The following is a 22,023-nucleotide window of genomic DNA, read 5'->3' on the forward strand; positions in this document are numbered from 1 at the left end:
AGGAAAACCTTCTATCCAAGTTCTCGAGAAAGTTTTGAGAGACCAACATCTCTGGGAAATTTATAAGTCTTCATTTTCTGTAAGAATTCACATTTGGATGAAACCTCTCTGTGGGTCTTCAAACTAAGTCATTTAAAAATAGCTGCCCTCACTTTCCAGAACATCCCCCTTCTATTCATTGTCACATCCTAAGTCCGTGGCAGGCTAGTCTCAGCATATTGATGTGTGCTGGTTTCATTGCAACTGAAAATGGTATTTCATTGTTTTCAGTTAAATAAATATGTTATGTTGAAAGCATGCAAATAACAGCAGCATACTCACAAGATGCAAAATGATTTTCTTTCCTTGAAACCTTACCTTGAAGATGCCCTCATTTCCCATAGACCCTTTTACTGTCTTTAAGAACCAGCCACTTCTTTCACTCCACCGCATCACAGAGTTTTCCTGTCCCTTAGAGTCTTGCTGCCAGATGAGAACGCTGGACAGCGGGATTGGAACCTTCCCACTCCCCGACTCAGGGAACCGATCTGCGGGGCGACACGTGTCTAAGCAGGAATCGACCTTGGAAACAGAAGCCCTCACACCGTCTGAGCAAGTTCTTCTTTCAGCTCCTTCAGTAAAAGCCAAAACTCTTGAGCGAGAAGTGCCTTCAACAGCTATGAGTCAGGAGTCTGTGGAAAGCATAATTAGTCACTCAACATCTGATCCAGCCATGACTGCCAAAGGTATACGACCTTTTCAGAGTCGCCTTCCAAAACCAGATTCCTCAGGTAAAATGTCAATTACACTGAAAATCGCATTATTTCTGTCCCGATGTCTGTTTAGATAAGCAGAAGTCCTATAATAATGACGATTGATAACAGAAACGTTAAATGCAGTGCAGAAAATATTGCTTTTAGGAATGCGTGAGGTTAAGTTTGTGACCTGAGCCGTATGGAAATTTTGTTACGCACAGTGCTTATCTGTAACCAAGGAAGAAAAATGTGTTAAGTACTTAAATGGTTTTCTCAAGAAACAGTACTTGAAAAAAACATATGCCAGCCTTGGAATTTGAACTGAATAAGAATACAGATGTTCAGCAGTATACAGGATCACACTTTATAGCAAAGTACAAAGAATAGCTGTGTTGTGACACAGAAAAGACATATCCACAAAGACTTGCTTTTGAAGCTGTATTGAGACAAAATATTCATTTGGCCTCAATGCATAAATTCTGAATATATGGCCTGCGCCTCAAAGGAACTCTTATTATTTTTTTACTACATGGTACAAATATATTTATTTATATGAACGTAAAGTACCTCACTTTAACTTGTCTACCAAGTATGTGTTTACTATGGACTATAAAAGGAAAGCTGACAAAGCAATGAACAGACTTACAGTCCAGCAAAGCATCAACACGTAACTTTATATTAGTACATAGTTGCATTGAACTCAGTGCAATCCCTTACAAATGTCCACTGACCTTTTTTTTGAATATATTGAAGGCCTCTGAGTTACTAATATATATGCCAATCATTACACACAGCATTTATTTTGTAATGCAGTTTTTCATAGTCTGTGCAATAGACATGGGGGAAAAAACACTAATAGTAATTGATTTCATGGAGAAGAGTGTGTTTTGTGTTTTGTTTTGTTTTTATCTTGATCAAATGCAGTGTCATTGGTGTTATGCTTGTTAGCACTGTGTCAACAAACGTATTTGCCCCTGTAAAACTTGTGAGCGCTTAACTTCCATGAGTCCATATAAGTGAGATTCCATATAATTAACATGGAAGGTTAAATATGAAGTTTAAACTTAGTTTAAGTCCATCAAATATGTGTTCTGTTAATGAGCTGATGGAGATTGAGCCTAGGAGGAAAGAAGTCTCTTTTATATGTTCATCAGATGCATAACAGCAGAATCCTAATTAAACGCCTTAGAACTAGTTGATTAAGCAATATTCCCATTGTGGTGTTGTAATGGTATAATAATCTGCAAACACACATTGTATGCCTTATTGCAGTCTGCTCTGCTCATTTCAAATCAAAGCTAAATAAAAGATATTTTAGTACTTAGTATATTTTAAATAAATGTACCGTTAATTAATGGTACAGCTAAGAAGGATTCAGAAGAGAAATCTTAGTTATAGATTATATGCTACATGCTTGAATAGCCACATGTGTGACCTCAATTCAGCAATGTGCTATAGAGTAGACTCCATGATTAAACACTGTCATTATAACAAATTGAATAGGAACTGCAACCACTGAATTGCTTCATAAGAAATCAGTTGCTGTAAGATTGTTCTGATCCTAATGTTAATATTCACTGCACCAAACTTGTAAGGTTTGTATCTTAATTAAATTGTCATGAAGAGATGTTAAAAAAGTAGTATAGATGAGATGGTAGGGTCAACTCATTCTTTACCAGATTGTTTTCCACTGATTCTTTTCCTCTCCCTTCTCTCTCTCTTCCAAATTTCAATTATCACTTTATTTCATATGCGCTGTATATCTTCTGTGATGTTCTGATTTTGCATAGTGCAAATATAGCAAATAAAAAGGCTAACTGAGTGAGAGTTTCTGCTACAAAGGTACTTCTAATTATATTTATGTTAACACCCTGTTCTCTCTCTGAGAACATAAAATAGCAAAGCAGAACATACAATGCCTGGAAGAAGTTATTGTGTATTGTTTCTTATTTGAAAGAGTATATATGTCAAAACTAATAGAGAGATTTCAATCTATGCCTTCCTCTCCTGTCATTAAGTGGAAAAAGGCTTTGGATAATATTCTGCAACTGTAGTTGTTAGGGTCATTCCAGTAAGAAACTAAACATAATTTGAGGTAATACAAGTTTCATGATTAGCACTCAGTTTTTACTGAATTAAAATTGAAGCACTCATGAAGATGGCGATGAGACCTACAGTTTAAATAATGCCTTTCTTAATTCAGGAATAATTAACCTTGCAAAGCAAAGTGAACGAGAACCAAGTTCTGTGACCTCTACCTCATTAGAGCTTACTGAAGAAACTGTAGAAAATAGAAAAGCTCTTTCAGATTGGACAACCAAGAAAACTACAAAAACAAAGGTATCAGTTAAGAAATGTCACCTATTAAATGAGATATGTACTGTGGTGTAAAGAATCAGAAATGGTGAATGTTCTTAATACAGTGGAAAGAATAACTAACAATCTAATAGCTACATTTATTATTTTTTTGCCCTTCATTGGCAATCTCATTGTTTATTAATAATACAGCACTGAGAGGCACTTTGTCCTCATGCCTTACAAATTATGATTAATTATAATGCACAGGCATTTTATAGACAAGGAAATTGATACCTTTTTACCGTGTTTTTCTCTTAGAGAAATTTGATCTTGTTTGTTTGTTTTCCTTTGGAAATTCAGATATGTTGTGTTCCCTCCCACCCCCAGGCCTTGTCTGTATGGCTGTGTAATGTAGTGTGCGTGATTGAGCAGGTGTGCTATGAAAGTACTGTGAAAGAGAAAGCATTCTCTTTTTACATGTTTCCGTGTGGCTGTGCTTAATCTCTGCAGTGATCTGTCTGTCCTTCAGCGTTTTCATGAAAACTGCAGAAAGAACGAAGAGGCAAATGTACATACCTGTGTAAAAGCTACAGCTGATGGTTGTTATTCATATTCAGGAATGCCAGGCTGTCAAGCCCGGTGAGAAGCACAGGGTCAGCAGGTTAGCAAATAGCAAGAAAAACTTACTCCAGATAGTGGGCATTAAGGCAAGGGAGCTGTCAGACTGCTGGCTAATAGGACTTACATTGTAAGAGGCTGAAAACCTTTGGTTGCTTAACTTTTGTGCGTGTCTGCTTTATCCATTTATTTACTGACTGGAGTAGCTCACATTTTTATATAGTCCATGCTATGGATATTTAGGACGGAAACAGAAAGAAAAATGGTTTGCTTGTGTATTATTGGCAAACTGGCAGTGAATCCTCTGTAGTGCAACACCTTTGGCTTCCAAGTCATGACAACATGAGTGTGATATCCACCTTAACTCAGGCACAACAGGTCAGCCCCAGTCCCCAGACCATGTTAATATGCTACATGTGTACTGGTAATTGGTCTGTGTAGAGTCAAGACCTTGGTGTGTCTGCATCTGATGTGTGAATGTGGCTTTGGCACTGCAGCTGGCTTGGATGCTCCCTGTTTTATGAGCAGTGTTGGGCATATTTGGCTGCATGCAGAATCCCTCAGGACTGATACTCACTCCACAAGTATGTGCTTCCTATCTAATGAATGTCCTTCAGCATCAGTTAAAGCTGCAGTGTGCATGAGAAGATGGGGAAATTGATGTCACTCTTTGAAAAATACATTTTAAAACTCTCTTGAGTCTTGATAGGCAATTGAGGTTACAATAGTAGGTAGTATTTGATGATTACTTACTTGAAGGATAAGTGGATAATTAAAATAGTAAAAGATGTTTTAACAGTTGAGTTATCCATTTCCACTGCATGAGGAATATAAAATTTTCCACTCACAATACCATCTTCTGCATTATTTTTATATATTTGCATCATCTGAATGATCTCAATACCCTTACTTGTGCAGGACAGAGCTCTAAGAGTGTGCACTTACTCTGCCAGCAGCAGTGACACTGAACCGGAGCCCGAGTATGGAACAAATTATTTTCGAACTGCAAAGGAGACGTTAGTAGAGTTAACAAAGAGCAACAAACAAGGTAACTGAAAATGTCTGCATAAGGAATGTGTATCTCCACTCTGACTCAGCAACAGATAATGTCCTTCACTGGACTGCCTAGTTTTTGCTTTCTAACCCCAGATCTTACTTCAGTCTGATTTTCCATTAGCTTTTTATTGCTTTCTATTATATCTGTGTATCTTTTTTTTCCCCTCTCCTCTGCTATTTTTGCTACCAGGAGCTAAAATTTTAGGCTTTTATGTACAAATAACTGCACTGTAAGTAAAAAGTCTTCTGTTCCATTATTACAAAATTTAAAAGGTGGCTATGAAGATTCTTTCCTCTTTTTACTTTTTAAATTTTATTAGCTGGTTATAATAACTCAATGATCAAGGCCATAGCATTCCAACCTCTGTATCAAAGTGTTGTTGGTTGTGATGCCACCACAACTGCGCATATGCATAACTCCATATTTATGTTGCCATTTTCAAGTATCAAACCTTTCCACAGCATGTAGTAGCAATTCGGGATTTACTGAATTCCAGTAGATGGAAGCACCTTAAGCAAAGCTCTCGATGTAATAGTTTTCTGTGTGTTTAATAACTGCCTTGCTATGCCCACCAGCTCGCCGTGCTGCAAGCCACCCTGCAGTGCAGCTGTGTGTCCCCTGGGAGGGGAGCAGAGCGTGGCTCATCTCCTCACCCACACAGCCAGTGCCTTCCCTGTCGAGTGCAAAGGCCAGTGCAAGGTCTCAGCACCACTGAGGCTCTAAGAGCTTAAGCAGTGCTTCAGTGATACAGAGGATTTATGCTGACCCCTGGCACAGCAGTGAGCTTAACCTACCAGATATTAGCACCTACAGTAGATACCGCAGAGATGATTGCATTAAAAGTGCCACGGACAGTGAGATGCTGTGGGCAGGCACACTGTGCTCTGTAGTGTCTGCTGGGAGCTGGGCTGAAACAATTGGCATTTTCAGAGAGGATCCATTTTGTGTGATTACACCACGGGCAGAGCAGAGCAAGAAGCTCAGGCTGTTTACTTACATTACTCATGTAACTTTGTGGTTTTAATCTGTATGAAATGTTGCAAGTAATTTACCTCAGCCAATAAACAGTATTGCTTGCTACAGATTACATTCTCTGGTGGGTTTTGTTGTTGTTTTCTTGGGCTTTTTTTCAAAGGAGAAGGTAAGGATTTCTTCCAGTATTGATCACAGTTTGCAAAAATAAGGATTTCAGCATGTGTAAGCAGTTGCATTAAATGACACCAGGTTCCAAGTTTGGTGATACATAAACAGAACTTAAAATTGCCATTTTGCATAGCAAACCATTAATTTTTTGTATATGTGCCTAACCTTTGGGCTAGTAAAAGAACTGAAATTCATAATTGTGACTGAGGCAAATAGAAAACAGAATTACAAGCCATTATTGCAGAAGTATTTCTGCCATGGTTGTTCTTTTTAAACAGGATTTCTGCCCTATAAATACAGTTCCCACATGCAGATTATTAACAGTACTTTATTCCATTCTGTGTTCAAAGATCCTAGCTTCTTTATGCATACAAGTGATATATCCTCAAAACAACCACATGAGGCTGAGGTGGGGGCTGTAGCAAACTGAGTCACAGTGAACGTTTTTTGTATGCATAGATAATTATATTTACTAGATGAGTCCTCAGAACATTAATGAATTTTCCCTTGTTGCAGTATTCTAATGTTGGAGTGATTTTCATTTTCCATTTATGTGTGGGGAATGGGAAGACTGATAGACTGAGTGCCCAATGCAAAGACTATTGAAAGCCAGTGATAAGAGCCGCATTGATTTGGTGGGCTTTGGAGGAGACTCCCAGTGCATTGCCCAGTGTTACAGAGAAAGTCAGCAGAATAGCTTGGAATAAGCCAAAAGTACCAGGTTCTTCCATTTCAACCATGAGAATGTTTTGATTCCAATTTCATGGAGGTTTTGTTCTGTTGTGATTCTATGGGAGGCACTGGAGGCAGAGGCTCTTCTAATGCTATAGGTTACAAGTTAGAATTGAAGTTTGTGTAACAAAAAGTGTGAGGAAAGAGTCTAATGATCATTTAAGCCTCTCTCCCCTGTGTTTTTTTGTGAAGCTGCAGAAAACTTCTTTGGTTTTGATCTTAAGTATGAGTTTTGATCTTTGGGCTTTGGAAGCTGGGGTTGTACTCGTAATGTTCTTGTATTACAGTAGATATATAACAAATGAGTAGGGCCTGTTTCTTAACCTTGCTAGACTATGTTTTATACTGTTGTTTTCCTTGGCTAAAAATGTAGTTACAAAGAAAGAATTATCAGTAGTCCAACTGAAGGACATTAAAAATGAGCTTAGCATATCTGCCATGTAAGGCTAGTGAGAATGGAGAATGAAAACTTACAGCAAATAAATAAATGGAAAAATCCTCCCAAATTAACCAACCTTTCTATATTAAAAGAAAAAACAAAAAGAAAATGTATTTTAGCCATCTCATGCCATCTCCTTCACCCTGTGTTATATAGGAACAGTCCATTCTATGTGTGTTGATTGGAGAGTTAGCAGCTAGTATTCCAATTCTTTTATTACCATTGAACTCCAAATACCTTAAAATATTTTTAAAAAATTTTAAAAATGTAAAATTACATTACAATTTATTTAGGCTGTGTTTCATCAAGTAAATATGCCTTACTGACATTATTTTTAATGTCTTTAACAGCTGAGCAGGAAGAGCAGAAGCAGAGAAGGTCAGTTCTGGGGAACCCAATGTCAATCTTGGATTTATACCAACACAGTCTCTATGGCCATTTTGGAGAGGATGGACCTGAACAATTAACACATTTCAGTTTAATTGAGCAGCTGAGTGGACCTTCCAGTAAAGACAGCAAAGGCAAAGAAAGCCCAACTGTGAGTTACTGTGATTTTTATATTACATCTCATTTTCTTCGTGATTTTTACTTGCTTCTTGTTTCCTCCTTAATGTGTTGATTGATTACTAAAACTAGGCAGACTGGAAAGAACAGCATGACCCACAGAAGAGTAAAGATCTAAGTATATTTAGAATGGGATGTTACATTCTGATGCCTGTATGACAAGGTCTTCCAAGATTGAAAACTAGAGACAGGCTAGGGATAGCATTCTGCTATTAAAAGGAGTTGAAATTCGAGGCTAGCAAGAAAACACAGAAAGTATCTTTTAAGACCACTCTTTCATATTAAGTTAGCTACTATGTGTAGCACAACAGACAGTAAACAAATGAATGACACATCTGAAGTTGTTTCCTAAATATGTGAATGAAAGCAGGCTATGGAACTCAGTTATCTTCTGTTCTCTGATGAAATATGGTTGATATGAGCTCTTGTACTCCTAATTTGGGGGTTCTGAAGATTATTTTTTTGGTGATCAGTTCTAATGGATCTTGATGCTAAATACAACCCTTTTTCTTTTCTCCCCTTATCTCATGTGACCCCACTTGTTATTTCTGTCACGGGAAGTGCTAACCCTGGCATCATGTAATCTCAGAATCTTTGAGAAGCACCCTCTCAGCCTATTTTCTCACACTTCTTTCTCACTTGGTCTCTCCTTTTCTCTAACAAGCCTATTTGTTTGAAAACAGGGTTACCCAGCCATGGTGCACTGTTACCATTTTGCTTTCGTTTTCAGGGTCTTTGCCCAACTCTTTTTTCTTCTTTTCAAATACAAGCTCTTTTGTTTCCATGTAAGATACCCACATTTGGGGTATCTTACAGTATACACAAAGGTGGTAGCAGAAAATAATGAAAGAGCTGCAGTTGTTAGCATAACAATGCCATTCTTTAAGTTAAAAAAATACATATATATATATCTCTTCCCAGACCCCATTTTTCAGCTTCAGAGAATGACTGTGCAATGTAACTTCAGAGGTGATTAACCAAAGTTAGAGCCTTACAGCTTGCAGGAATCCAGGCCAAATGTGCAGAAGGAATGTGTGGCAATACCTCTGTTTATTCCAGCTCTGCTGGCATAAAAGTGCCACTTAACTCAATATTAAATTGACTCACAAACTTCTGAAATGCATCAGCCTCATTTCCTGATCAACCAGATTTCGCTAGTCCTCAGAATATGATTCAGTATGAATATATTTGAGTCATATTAGAGGGAATAATTGTAAAGAATCTGGTTTTTTAGTTGGGAAGAAGAAAAGGGAGGAGGGAAGGGGAAGGTAGAAGAATACTAAGGATAGATGAAGAAAAATAATATGAGCACCCACCTGATTCTATGTCTTAAACTTTTAGAGATTCATAGCTTAGTTATGTAGATGAGATTAATTATATGTGTGTGCGTGTGTGTGTGAGGCATTTCTGCCCTCTGAAGGCCAAAATCTTTTGTTATTAACGGAGCAATTAGATTTGGCCCACTATAGAAAAGTTGCTCAGATTTATGTCTTCTTTTATTTCATTCTTATGCATTTCTTGTGCAGGACAGTGTGCCAATCAGCACCAAAACTTAAGCAAAACTCATTAAAACAGCCTTAGGGTCTTTGCGAAAGTCCATCACAAAGGTAGAAGGCAACAGGTATAACTCAGCACAAGCATTTTTTCATGCATTGTGGTGGGGGCCTTTTGAGAATACTTTGAAGCTCTGAACTAGCTCTCAAAACAGCATTGCCTCTCAGTGAACAGTGCTCAATGGAGCACTGGGGATTTGCCTATTAGTATTAAACTTTTCAGAATGACAAATGAGAAGCAGTGACCATGGAAAGCAGGTTGCCCCAAACTCCTTGTTTCAACCAGCATGGCAAATTTGTCTCAGCTGTAATTTGTCCAACCTGAGAAGATCCACAGTCTGTTTCATTTAGAACTCCATGTTCTGGAACTTCTCCCACCAGAAGGGGGGACACCAGAAACTTACAGCCAACAACTCTGGGGGAAAAGAAAAGAGAGAAGTTTTGAGGTGGGAAAAATATGCAGCTTTCATATGAAATATCTGGCATTTTGAACAAGGAAACGCTCTCTGCTTTGCATTTCCTTCCCCAATAGTGTTTGTTAAGCCTTAAAATAATAATAAAAAAATCCAACCACACAAGCACCGTGATGGACAGAATGAGTTTACTCTGCTTGTCGAAAGAGCAGTGTGGTGTATCAGTCCCTTATCCCAATTAAATTGGACTGTACAGCACCAGTAAGAGAGTGACTTCAGCCTGGGTGCTCTAATGAGGTGCTCTGGCAGAAGCTGTGCTTGCCCAGGCTGTCACTTGGGATGTCTCCTTCTCTCATTCACCAGTGTTACCCCCAAAGTATAGACACAACAAGTTTAATCAGCAGAAAGTACTGCACAGAAGGAGTTTCAGAGGGGAAATGATCTGTGGACAGTTCCTATGGTAAAGAGACACTGAGTGGGCAGTTTGATGAATCACAAAGGCTTCCATACATTGAAAGAAGTATTTATTGTTCCGTATCTGCAAAATCTTGAAGAGCATTGTGGTTTAATTCCCTTGACTCTTCTCATGGCCAATTTGATGATACATTTATTTTGACCTGGGAAACATATTGTGAAACGTCATTCTTTTGTACGCTGCAGTGTTCTGGACAAGGAAAACAAATCACAGTTTCAAATACAAAACATGTTGGTTTCTTTCACTTAACTTGAGACTTAAATTGAGATTTGAGATTTAAATCGAGACTTAAACTTTCACTTAAATTGAGAGCCATGGTACATTTTTCTCATGTAGGATTTCCAAAACCAGAAACAATCTTTTTTACATGTTTCAAATAATTTAAATGATAGCTTTGGTGATTTAATAAAACGTGTGCAGCACCAAACTCCATAGCAGCCACCAGCTGGGTAAGACCAATTGGGTGAAACTTCAGTGGGACACAGCTGCTTCTCCTGCTTGCAGCAGTAACTGGTAGTGCCTACAGCAGTTTTCTGACATCATGATTACTATTATATTTTCTCAATCAAAGAAACGTTATTTCATATTTCAATTAACTTACTGTTTAGACTTTGAAACCTCAGGATCTTTTTCTTATAAGAATCAAAAAAACAAGATGAGTTTCCCTTGCCCAGGCCTATTGTTTATTAACTTATTTTATGGTCAAATGAGAACCAATACAAGACTTTTTATTGTCTTCTTTGTTCCCTTGGAGAAATAATGGAAATGGTCAAAGTGTTATTATTCAATCATTCTTATGATCCCAAAGCAACACAAATAATGGATTTTCTTTTCTGTCCTTAACCAACCATCCCATACTTCTTTTCTGTAATGTGAATCATAGAATCATCAAATCTTAGAATGGCCTGGGTTGGAAGGGACCTCAAGGATCATGAATCTCCAACCCCCTTGCCACAGGCAGGGCCACCAACCTCCCCATTTAATACCAGACCAGGCTGCCCAGGCCCCCATCCAATCTGGCCTCGAACAACTCCAGGGACAGAGCATCCACAGCCTTTCTGGGCAGCTGTTCCAGCACCTCACCATTCTCTCTGTAAAGAACTTCCCTCTGATATCCAACCTAAATCTTCCATCCTTCAAGTTAAAACCATTTCCCCTTGTCCTGCTGTTATCTACCCTTACCTTTTCACCCTCGTGTTTTGTAAGCTCCCTTTAGGTACTGAAAGCTTCAATGAGGTCAACCCACACCCTTCTCCAGGCTGAACAAGCCCAGCTCCCTCAGCCTGTGGCTTGCTTATATTTCAAGGTATAACTTGATAAAGAAAACATCCTTTGTGGAAAGGACTGTGGTACCCATCCCATGTTTCTAAATCCTCTTGCTTTCCCTCTGTTATGACAGTTCTGACATTTCTATCCCACCTGCTGTGTTAACTACATCAGCAACTGAATTAGCTGGCTCCAGTAGCTGAGGAAGTACAACGTGAAGTTATGCTGTTACTCAACATGGCAGAGTTTGAATGCATTGTACAGATGGCTGATGGAGATAAATGTTCAAATCACCATGTCTTGCGATTCAGGTAGATATGAGAGCATGCTGGCCAATACATGAAAAGGAGAGATTGGAGAAATTCCTACAGCTTTGGCTGCACACACAATTGGGACAGATGTGGTGACATTCCCAGATAAACTTGATGGTTTTTTACAGCCAAGTAAGCTGATTCGGTGTTAATGCTATGCGGTTGTTTCATTGCACTCACAAGCCTTCAAATGTATCATTGAGAAAATGGAGTATCCACAAAAGAACTCATAAGAGTAATAAGAATATTTAGCAATTGCACATCACTTACCAGCCATCTTCTGTGATCTCAGAGTGTTAGGTTGGGTTGGATGTATCCGGCATCCCTGAATTATAGCAGTTGGTAAAGCAGCCTGGACGCCTCTGCTGGTTGCACTAAATAAGGGTAATGGGAAAACAAAAGTGTGAGCTTCTAATGCTTGAGGCTTGTCTCCTGTGGAGATCAGTAAGTGGTGAGGTAGTGCTTGAATTGGCTGCACAGCGAACACACTTCACACTGTGCATCTACTTAGGCAGCCCTTGAAGTGCGTGCCTGCAAAGCTTAGGTGCATGATTTGGTTTCTCTGAATCATTTTTTGTTTTGTTCTATCTTATTTGTGCTTCTAAATAGAGCCACTCTTAAAAGAGGCTCTCCATACTTAAATGTCCATGGTAATGTAAGGGAGACAGCAGCCTTTTCCACATTGCCAGATGTGCTAGGGAGGGATTCTGTTTATCACATGATAAAGACAGAGATAGTGATTTGGGCCCAGTTGCTAATTGGGAAGAGCTGCATCCTAAGAGTTTCAAGTGGGAAGGAAGTACAGGCCATGGAACTATCTGTTTGCTTGCCTGCTTAGCTGCTTACACCAGCTACCACACTTCTAACCCAAAAATGGGAAGATAAACTTTGCCCCAGGCTTGTCTGTGTGGAGAGCTAGTAAAAAGCAGCCATTGTAGCTACCATTTTTATTTTAAACAGTGAAATCTCTTTGCACCCTCAGGCAAGCACTAAATTATTACCTTGATTACACTGTTGTATATTAATGAGAGTTCATGCAGCTGGGGCAGCGCCGTAATACCCAGCTAACTGCTTGATCTCAGGAGCTCAGTTTCACTGTCTGTGAAGTGGGGACAGCGAAAATTAACCTCAAGTTACAAAGAAGAAAAAAGACAACAGATGCTCTAGATGAGCTTATTAGGGTCACAGCTTATTTTGTGCAATGTTTTGCTGCAAATAGAGAGTTTGAAGCAAGTTTCATAAAGTATTATATCAGAAATTAATGAAAGGTAAGGGACTTCCTTTGCCAGTGACAGAAAGTATCTAGAAATTATAGTTTTCTGTGTGCTAATTGTACGCCTGCAATTCATTTATGAGATGCATGAAGCGCACCTCCTTTTTGCTGTTTACCTCACTGAGCTTAAGACAGAGGAGAATGATCAGGTGCAGAGGGAATCAGTCTGTTTCCTTTTCCAGGCCCAGTGAGACTAAGATGTTGAGAAAGATGCTGCCATCATAAGATTTGTAGATAGGGAATAAGACTGCAACCATTCTCTGACTTTTCTGTTTTAAGATCAATGCTTTTCTTTCATGCATGGAATCAGTATATCAAATCACTGCATAAGTTTAGGGAGGTGGTTTATTAATGTAGACATTAAGTGAGGCTAGCCTAGCACCACATGATCTCATTCACTCAGGATCAGATATCCTTTCATCTTCCTTGTCACAAGAACTGCAAATGCCTTTTACTGTGTTTATGCTTCTGTGTTTTATCTTCAAAATGGAGAGCATGTTAGCACAGGGTATGTAGAGAAGATCCAGCAGCAGTTTTAAGTGCTACAAGGGAATGGATAATTGCCCATCATATGTCCATTTAGGACTCAGCATGTTGGTTTTGGAAGCAGAGTGATTTGTGTTGCCCAAATGAGACGGGCACCGTTCTGAGCCTTGTGCTTGAGTTGACCAGGACCCACAGCCTACTCCTCACATGCTCTAAATGTGGCATGTACAGTAGTCTCTAAGCTGCACGTGTTTCCACTTATCAGAACTGACTTGGTAGGAGCCACTCTAGTGCAAATAAGAGAGTTTGAAGCAAGTTTTACAAAGTATTATATTGAAAATTAATAGAAGGTAAAAGGAGTCCTTTGCCAGTGACAGAAAATATCTAGAAATTAGACATTTCTGTTCTCTAATTGTATGACTGTAATTTATTTATGAGGTATACAAAGAGCACCTCCTTCTTTGCTCTTTTCCTTGCCAGGCTTAAGACAAAGACATCACCCCCCTCCCTATCGCTGAGAGCTGCAAGCCTTCCTTTCTGTTTAAGTGAAGGTGTGATCCTCAGATGAACGATGCAGTGCTTGTTCTGCCAAAACAAAGACTGTCTGAGTAATTATCCAAGTTGATGTAAGATCCTTTGTCAGGGGAATTTCATAGGACTATTTGACAACAGAAGTGACAAAAACCACAGGAGCATGATCTGATAAGAAAACAGATTTTACCACATCACCCATGGGAGTATTACAGAATTAAAAATATTTTTCCTAGCCTCAAGCCTGATTCAACTCAGCATGGGGAAATAGGGAATCAGAAATAGGCTAGGTTGTCTCCAGACATCAACAAATCCCACATCGCTGCATGTTTTCCCCTTCCATAGGGCAGGTTCACACCTGAAAATCTGCTATTGAGTCTTATATTGCTAATCAGGTCTCATTGTTCCTCGTATCTTGCCATCAAAGTCGCCTCCAAAAGCTGAAGTGAAGAGACAGCAAAACAAACAATTTGAAGACTGCTAGGCAGTCTCCGGGGACCAAAGTCTCACTTGACGTGTATCACTTAAAAGAAATGTTGTTGTAGTGTGGAAGAACATTCTTACAGTTAGCCCGAGGAACTAGCTTGGCAACAATAAAAAGCTGCAGTTATACTGAGACTCGTTTCTTTCCCTCTGCCTTCTAGGTGAGGCAAGTGAAGCTTCTTTCACTGCTGAGAGCTGTAGAAAAATAGCATGCAGTGGAGAGTGGTTCAGCAGCAAGGAGGGTGATAACATTTTCTATAACTTGATTAAGCATAAAAAAGCTCTGGCAAGGGAAAAGGACATATGTAAGGGAGAGTCCACCGAAGGAAAAACATTTTAAATATCATGCAAGGGACGTTACACCATAAAAAAGCTGATACAGTTCTAACAGTAACAGACTCCATAATGTTAGTACTGTGCCACCAAACCCCATTCTGCCTAGCCCTCCAGCTGGTGTAAAAGTTCTCCCTATTTTATGTTTGTTTAGTGTATTTATGGGGATGGGTAGGTGGCGGCATTTTAACTCAGATGTCTTTTAGCACCGAGTTTTAAAAGAGTCTTTGGCTATCGGTGAGGGACATGAAGCATTTGGCACGGCACAGCAGGCTGCGTGGCATTTAGAACACATGGCGTGCAAGGCTAGCGGGAGAATCGCTGGGATGTGAGGCTGAGAGAAGATGCGGAGGAAGTGAAAAGCTGCAGCTCCAGTAGGAAAGTTAAGGATGCATCCCAGGCATGTAGGTACAGTTCTGGTGCTGATGGCACAGTCGCATAATGCCAGATCCCATGGTAACTCATGGCAGAGAATTGCTGACCCACACCTTTGCATCACACTGTACCCTGCCTTGCAGGGACACTGAGCACTGTAGATGTCCGTTTACCTACAAAACTCAAGATTACATAAGGATTTAACAGACACTGTGGCTCCTGGGCTTAACTAGGTAAATCCTTTCTTTTAACAAGAACCAGAAGCACGTACTGAGTAGAAGAATCATTTGCAAGCTGATTTCCCAGAGTGGAAAATGTTCTGAGCTGTTCCACAAAAGTTTGGCAGATGGAGCTGCTGTGGTTTGCAGCATGGCCCAAAGTGCACTGGTGTTTCTGCCATTTGTAACCAGGCGCTCGTCAGTCCTCTGGAAATAAAGCTTTCATTTCATTTCTCTGTGTTGAATTGGAATATAATAATAATGCTGTCAGCCAAAGTGGAATCCAGGGCACAGTAGCAGCAGTAAATGATGAATATTAGTAAGCTTGTAAGACAGTGTAATTGTAGTAATGGTAGAAATGATATTATTAATAAAAAGCTAAAAATAAATTGGATTCAATAAACATTGGATTGAGTCAATCGAGAGAAAAGCAGTAAGGCAGAGAGGTATTCAGTGAGCTGTTTGTTTTCTGAGACTGGAAAATATTTTCACTCCAAGAGGAGCATCTGATTAGCAGAGTTAAATGAGATGAATAATGCTGTAATACTTCTGTGAATTGCGTTTCCAGCTGAAACTTGCCTTCTCTATCTATAACAGTGATGTGTTTGCATAAAGCACTCAAACATCACGAAGGGAAGGGCAGGGAATGATCAATCCATTATTGTGAGCGTTCTGTTCCGAGCAAAATACATGAGGACAAGTTGCACAGCTGATCCTAGCAGCAACTGTGGCAGCACACTGGAAATATGTTAGTAAACAGGATTTTTTGAGAGGATGCTTTTTGTTTTCATATGAGCATGGGAAGTAATATCCTGATCAGCATACTCTTTGAAAAGAAGGCAAATTTTATGTCACAAATTTGCAAAAATCATTTTGCAATAGCTTGGTGGTGTTTACACTTTGTTCCACCATCTATTTTTATCTCTCCAAAGTGATTCACCTTTTATTTAAATAAGAAGTTATATTTGATTTCATGCAGTGTGACACTGAGATTGTCTGCATTGTGCTGAAAAATATTAGGTATTTTTTTAAGCTTAAGCATTCTCATTTATGGTAAGTGCTGAAGGAAAATATTCTATTTCTTACTGTATTTTGTCCATGTTACATGAACTCATGGCTTTGTGGAGTTGTTTTGATGGAAAGCAAGATTTGTGTTTGGTGGGTCAAATAAACGTGGGATTTAGCAAACATATAAGCAGTAAGTGACACAGGGAAGTTTGTAAAGCTTCTAAGATTTGGCTACATATCTTAGGTACCTACTTAACTTCCACAAAAGCCAGGAGTGCTGCATGTTTCTGTGTCATGTTGCAGTTCCCCCAGCCCAAACTGCTCTCCCTTCAGCTCTGAGACACATCTGCACAGCTCAGCCCCCCATACTGCCTGGGCTACTCCAGTCTTTCCCTGTGCACTGATAGAGGTCACCAAAACTTCTAGGTGCTATAAAAAGCTGTAGCCTTCAGAACTTTTCTTACCTCCTCTACTTTTATTCTCAGTAATTAAAGCCTGAAGTGACTATTTGAGGAATTGTCTGAATATTTATCAGTCAAACATTTAGAAGAGTTTTTTCTGTTATCTTATTGCACGTGTCATTGAGTACTCAGTATGGATCCAACTGTAAAAAAAGACATTAAATGGATTTGTGTGGATGAAGAATATATAGTGGAAGTGGGAGGGAATGAAGAAATTAGATATGAATATATTATATGGCTGAGTATTTTAGAATTTAAATGTTAATCATGCATTAATAGTCTGTGACATTTCTAATAACGTAAGTATCTAAAATTCAGCAAGACATGGAATATGCAGAAGTTACCAGACCAGGAGGCTTGTTTGTAGCACATGTACTAAGATGCAAAGCAGATCTAAGGTGTAAGAGCTTTCCAGACAATGCCTGAAACTGACGAAGTAGCTAAGCAGCCAGCACATACTTCCTAATCACTATTGCAAGCATTATTTTGCCCTGTGTAGCCTAGCTGCCAAATGCACCCTTACCTGCAGCCCTAATCAGTACAAATGCAGGCCAGTTTTTTCAAGCTTCATTTGTTTCCTAATGGCAGTACCTAAATTCATATTTAGACACTGGCTGCCCAGTTTTTGAGGGTGCTAGAAATCTGCAGCTTTTTTTAGAGCTTTGCACATTGGATCCTGTGAAAATAATGGTGTTTACATAGATGCTCAAAAATTGGTTTGGATGTTTTCCCTCTGTCAGGCAGAATTCAGACCGGTAGCATCCTTCTGCTCCTGCTGTACATTGGCTCTGTGGGCAGTGTCACAGAAACTCAGCAGGCAATTTCCCATGGGCTAAAGGGAAGGCCAAATACTCCGTCTTTTTTAATCTGGTCCTAAAATGTTACAGCTAAGATCATATCATAATGAAACTGTTTGTACTTCTAAGCCCATTTTTTAATTGCATTTTCCATACCATTAGAGAATGAGCAACTCGAAAGTGCTGTAACTGTATCACTTATATCATTTTACTGAATATTTTTACCATTACTATTATTGGAACATCATCCATCCTTTTCTTGTTCTTGAGAACCTCTTTAACAAGACAGGGTACCAGAGAGTTCAAATTTTATAATACTGTATTTCTATAAATGAATTCTATTGCAAGAAAAAAATGGAATCTATTATGCCATCATTAGCACAGTGATGAAAACAGAGGCAGCAGAGCAAGCCAAAGAACAGCAGTCACCATCTAAAACAGCTGAGTAATGTGGAGAGCTGTAACCTTTCTTGTTATCGGATAAAGACTGAATAGTCTTCCAAAGTCCTGTTTGTTCTTAATAATGTCATCACTTGTTGGGGTGATACTGGAAGATGAAGTTGTCTAGGTATGTAGAAAATTTACGTATGAAGACATTTATCTACATGTCTCATTCTACAGGGCAAATACTGTTGGTTTGATGTGTTTTTCTCTCATGTTACATAAAAGTACTTAGTTTCTCAGTGTTTATTTTTTAAGTGGAAAGGGAGCTAATACTGATGGTGCAGTGCATTGTCCTTCTGTCCCTGTGAAAGTGTTTGAGAGCCTACACACTCAACAGAGCCACGAACTTTGGTACTTTGGACTCGGGATTTTGGGTAGCTTTTGCCTTTGCTGCAAGAGATACAACTTCTTTCACTTCTGTGTCTTGTTCCCCAGAAGGTTGTCTGGTATGAAGCCTAGACATCAAAGGCTAGAAGGATCCAGATTTATGAGTGCATCACTATAGATAATTATCATGCATATTTACTTGGGGGAAGAAACTAGTCAGTATCCATAGCCCTAGGACACAGAGGATGAAGAGAAACTTCTCCATTGGCTCCTTAGGCTCTGGATAGCAGAAATCCCCTGAGCTTTCAGACAGAGATGTCCAATTGAAATAAAATTAGAGACAATTCCAATTGATATATCATAGTCTGGCTTGCTGTTGCTCGTGGCATTAGCATTTGCTAACCTGTGCTAAGCCAATTTTGTGAGACAGTTGGGAGTTTAACAAACCTATTTCAAATTTCATTTTGGAAGACTCTCAAGCATGGGGGAAACTGGTTGTGGTTTGTTCATTGCAGCAGATGGTATCCCATTTGGTGTTTGTTAGCTTTGTTTGCAGCTCAATATTTTGTTTCTAGGGGAACTCAGTAAGTTAAATAATTCATCTCTCTAATGCATTAAGAGTCTAATCCAAAGTCTACTGAAGTCAGTGCAAAACATTTGATTAACTACCACATACACTGAATCAAATGCCAGGTCCTGTACAGTGAGGAGCATTGCAGATGCACTCTAGTAAAGAGAACAATACAGGCCTCTGCCTCTGTCTTTCCACGGAGAATTTTCTGCCTGCAAAGAAAAAAGAAATGAATTTTCAAATTCAAACAAAGAGCTTAGCAGTTAGGAGTGCGGGACTGTAGAGATCAGAATAATGTTCTGGCTGTCTGACCAAATTGCTAAATCTCTTTTGCTATTAAATTCCCCTTTTTAAAAATAAAGAATATAAGAAATACCTTCCAGCTACATTTAGAATTTAACCTTGTACTTGTAGCAGAATGCTTTGAGGACGTTGATGGGGCCCTATAGTGATGCTAAGCAAATAATCACTTAATATATTCATCAAGAACTCTTACTCAAGATAGTGTCTTGCATCACAAGAGCTAACCACAAGCCATTGCTAAGGAACTTTCAGAACGTGAGAAGCAAACTTGCACCCTGGTCCTTCCATGAGTTTTGCATTAGCAGAGCTGTGCTGCCTTCAGCAGTGCTGCTGTCCATGCAGAGCTCTTCTCAAAGCTGCATGGCCAAAGTTTTTATTCCATTCTTACAAGAATTCAAACTGAATTCTTGTATATCTGATCCTGAATAATCTAAAACACTGAAGAAAATCAACATCTTTAAAAGTGGATTTATATTCCAATAAATATCAGATGTCTGTTAATTTTCAGCAACAGTATTCAAATTATTTGCCAATAGAGCTTGGGAACTACTTTATTGAGTATTTTTATCCAATTTTCCTGTTTGTGCCGTCTTTGGTCATTCAGAAAATGAGTGCATATTACCTCTACAGCGTAAATGCATGAATTCCAGTTGTATTTTAGTCCTCCTAGTGGCCTATTGTATTAACAATATTATCATCTCTGTTTTAGGCATAGGAACATGTTCTGCATTACCAGTTTTCACAACAGTTTTCAGCATTAATACTACAGTAACCTGATATTGGTAAGGTCAGTAAATCTTCTAAAGCATTTGTACAGAAAATGCACTCATGTAGCTGGCTGTCCCTTCACTTCTACGTTTCTGTATTTATATATATTCAGATTGAAGCAAAATCAACACCAAAAAAAAAATACTACATTATTCTGTCACTGCAGGGAAGTCCACAGGAAGGAGACTGAGTTCACATCTCCATGCTGAATTCCTACTTTGATCATTCCTGACAAAAATTTCCTTACAGCCAAAAAGGGGATCAGACCCTGCAGAACTGTGGTTCCCAGCATATACTTCTACTGTGCTTCCTTTCTCTGGAAAGCAACCAAACAAGGCCTTGTCATAAAAACATCTCACATTCTAATAGGAGATTTTTATAGCTTGAATAGATTCAGCACAAGTGTTTGCCACTTAGATCCTGTTGGCTGCATAGCCTGAACTTTTGCTGGGAAGGCAAAGGTGGAAAGACAAAGGACTGTCGAGTACATTTGGCTTTCACTCCTTGCTGTTTCCAGGCTGTGCCCCTCAAAGAGAGTCTGCAACCACTAATGTCTTGACCAGATCCAAGTGAATGACGTTTTCTATGCCTGCTTCAAACAAAGTAGGGTAGAAGTTCTCTTGACCAGAAACAGACGTATCTAAAGGATGAAGCAAACAAACCTAAAAACATAGACCAGCATTCCTCCAAATAACACCCAAATGATATGTTTGTTAATCATATCATGTATCACTGCTTTATTTTTTTAAGTTGGGAGGCAAGCTGAACACTTCATAAATTTCCTGGCTGTAGGAACATCCATCTGCATTTCCAGCAGTGGTCTTCTCAATGCTCAGCGTTATTCTGGTTATTTATTCACTGTGCTTCTTTTTGACCATCATTTAGAGCTAGGCAAAGGAATATCATCTGCAGTCTGCATTTGTGACAGGAATTGCCAATTCTCTGCTTATAGTCTTATCTCACATCTCCTTTTGCATTAATCCGTATAGTTACTGGGTCACAGCCCAGGACTGTATCCTTTCCTTAGTAGGAGATTAGCAGCAATCTATGTTTTTTCCATCAGTATACATTTTATTCCACTGGCCAAAATATTAAACCTAGTTTTAGCTTGTTTCTATCTTGAGATTGTCACCACCAGCATAGGCATACTATTTTCAACCAGTAACTGACAACTGTGTCAGATGCTCCAAATGACATGGATCCTCTCAAGTAATCAGGCTTCAGTATTCGGGCATGTACCAGGTACTCCATAAATCAGACAAAGAGGCCCCTTCCATGATGTCAGTCCAGCACGAGACAATTGGGAGGGCTGAGCGAGGAAGCAGAGCTGTGGCAGCTGTGCAGTTCTGGCTTCTGATGGATGTAGGCTAGATGGATGTATGTGTTTTGTTTGTGTTTGTGCAAAGTAGCATCTTAGAAAAAGTGAGCATTTTAATAGAGCAAGGGAATCATCAGTGATGGTGGTAGTCAATCAAAACTGGAATAACAGTGGGGATGAGTCTAGGGGAAGAAAAAAGGAGGACACCACTGCTCCTTTAATACCTGGAGCATGTCTGTGGGATAAGGAATTAGCAGTAGAGCAAATATGTGAAAGTTGCTGCAGAAAAGCACTGTAACATAACTTTTGGGTAACACAGAATTGAGGCCTTGCAAACAAACACGGCCAAGAACTCTGAGGCCCTTTACTTGCTCAATTCATACTACTGTTCTTCCCAATTCTGCCATTTTGGGCACTAAGCAGGAACTTGGGTCACAAAATGACCTTCTGAGCCAGCAGTGCAAAGCTCTGGCCACATTTGTGTGTGCAGGCCTACATTGCTGAGGCTCCTTTCCTCTCCAGCACCTTGAGCAGGGTGCCATGCAGCCTGCAGGTCCCCATGCCTTTGAAGGAATCTAGGAGCTTATGCCAGCAGGCCTCTGTATTAGCAAATATGTCCTCAAGCACATCTGAAACAGCCATGAATTTCTCAGCTTTTTAATTACATTTTTTTACTTGATTATCTTCCAACAACTTTTTCTTCTTGGTTTTTTTTTTTTTTTTT

At 39.3% G+C, this 22,023-nt stretch overlaps 1 protein-coding gene across 15 annotated transcripts in view; it reads left to right on the plus strand.

Moving 5' to 3' along the window:
• The window catches only part of NCKAP5 (NCK associated protein 5), a 362,852-nt gene that overhangs the window by 329,667 nt on the left and 11,162 nt on the right, over positions 1–22,023 (plus strand). For 11 of the 15 annotated variants that reach the window (XM_048953741.1, XM_048953742.1, XM_048953751.1 and 8 more), the window contains 4 exons: positions 456–770; positions 2,938–3,074; positions 4,569–4,698; positions 7,372–7,559. In XM_048953741.1, coding sequence (XP_048809698.1) covers positions 456–770; positions 2,938–3,074; positions 4,569–4,698; positions 7,372–7,559 — 770 coding nt within the window. Of the gene's footprint in view, positions 1–455; positions 771–2,937; positions 3,075–4,568; positions 4,699–7,371; positions 7,560–11,232; positions 11,305–19,922; positions 19,980–22,023 lie in introns of those variants that run through there. The other 4 variants (XM_048953752.1, XM_048953750.1, XR_007378680.1 and 1 more) reach the window with 4 other exon arrangements.

The sequence above is a fragment of the Lagopus muta genome, chromosome 8 (assembly GCF_023343835.1).
Source record: "Lagopus muta isolate bLagMut1 chromosome 8, bLagMut1 primary, whole genome shotgun sequence".
Classification (NCBI taxonomy): Eukaryota; Metazoa; Chordata; class Aves; order Galliformes; family Phasianidae; genus Lagopus; species Lagopus muta.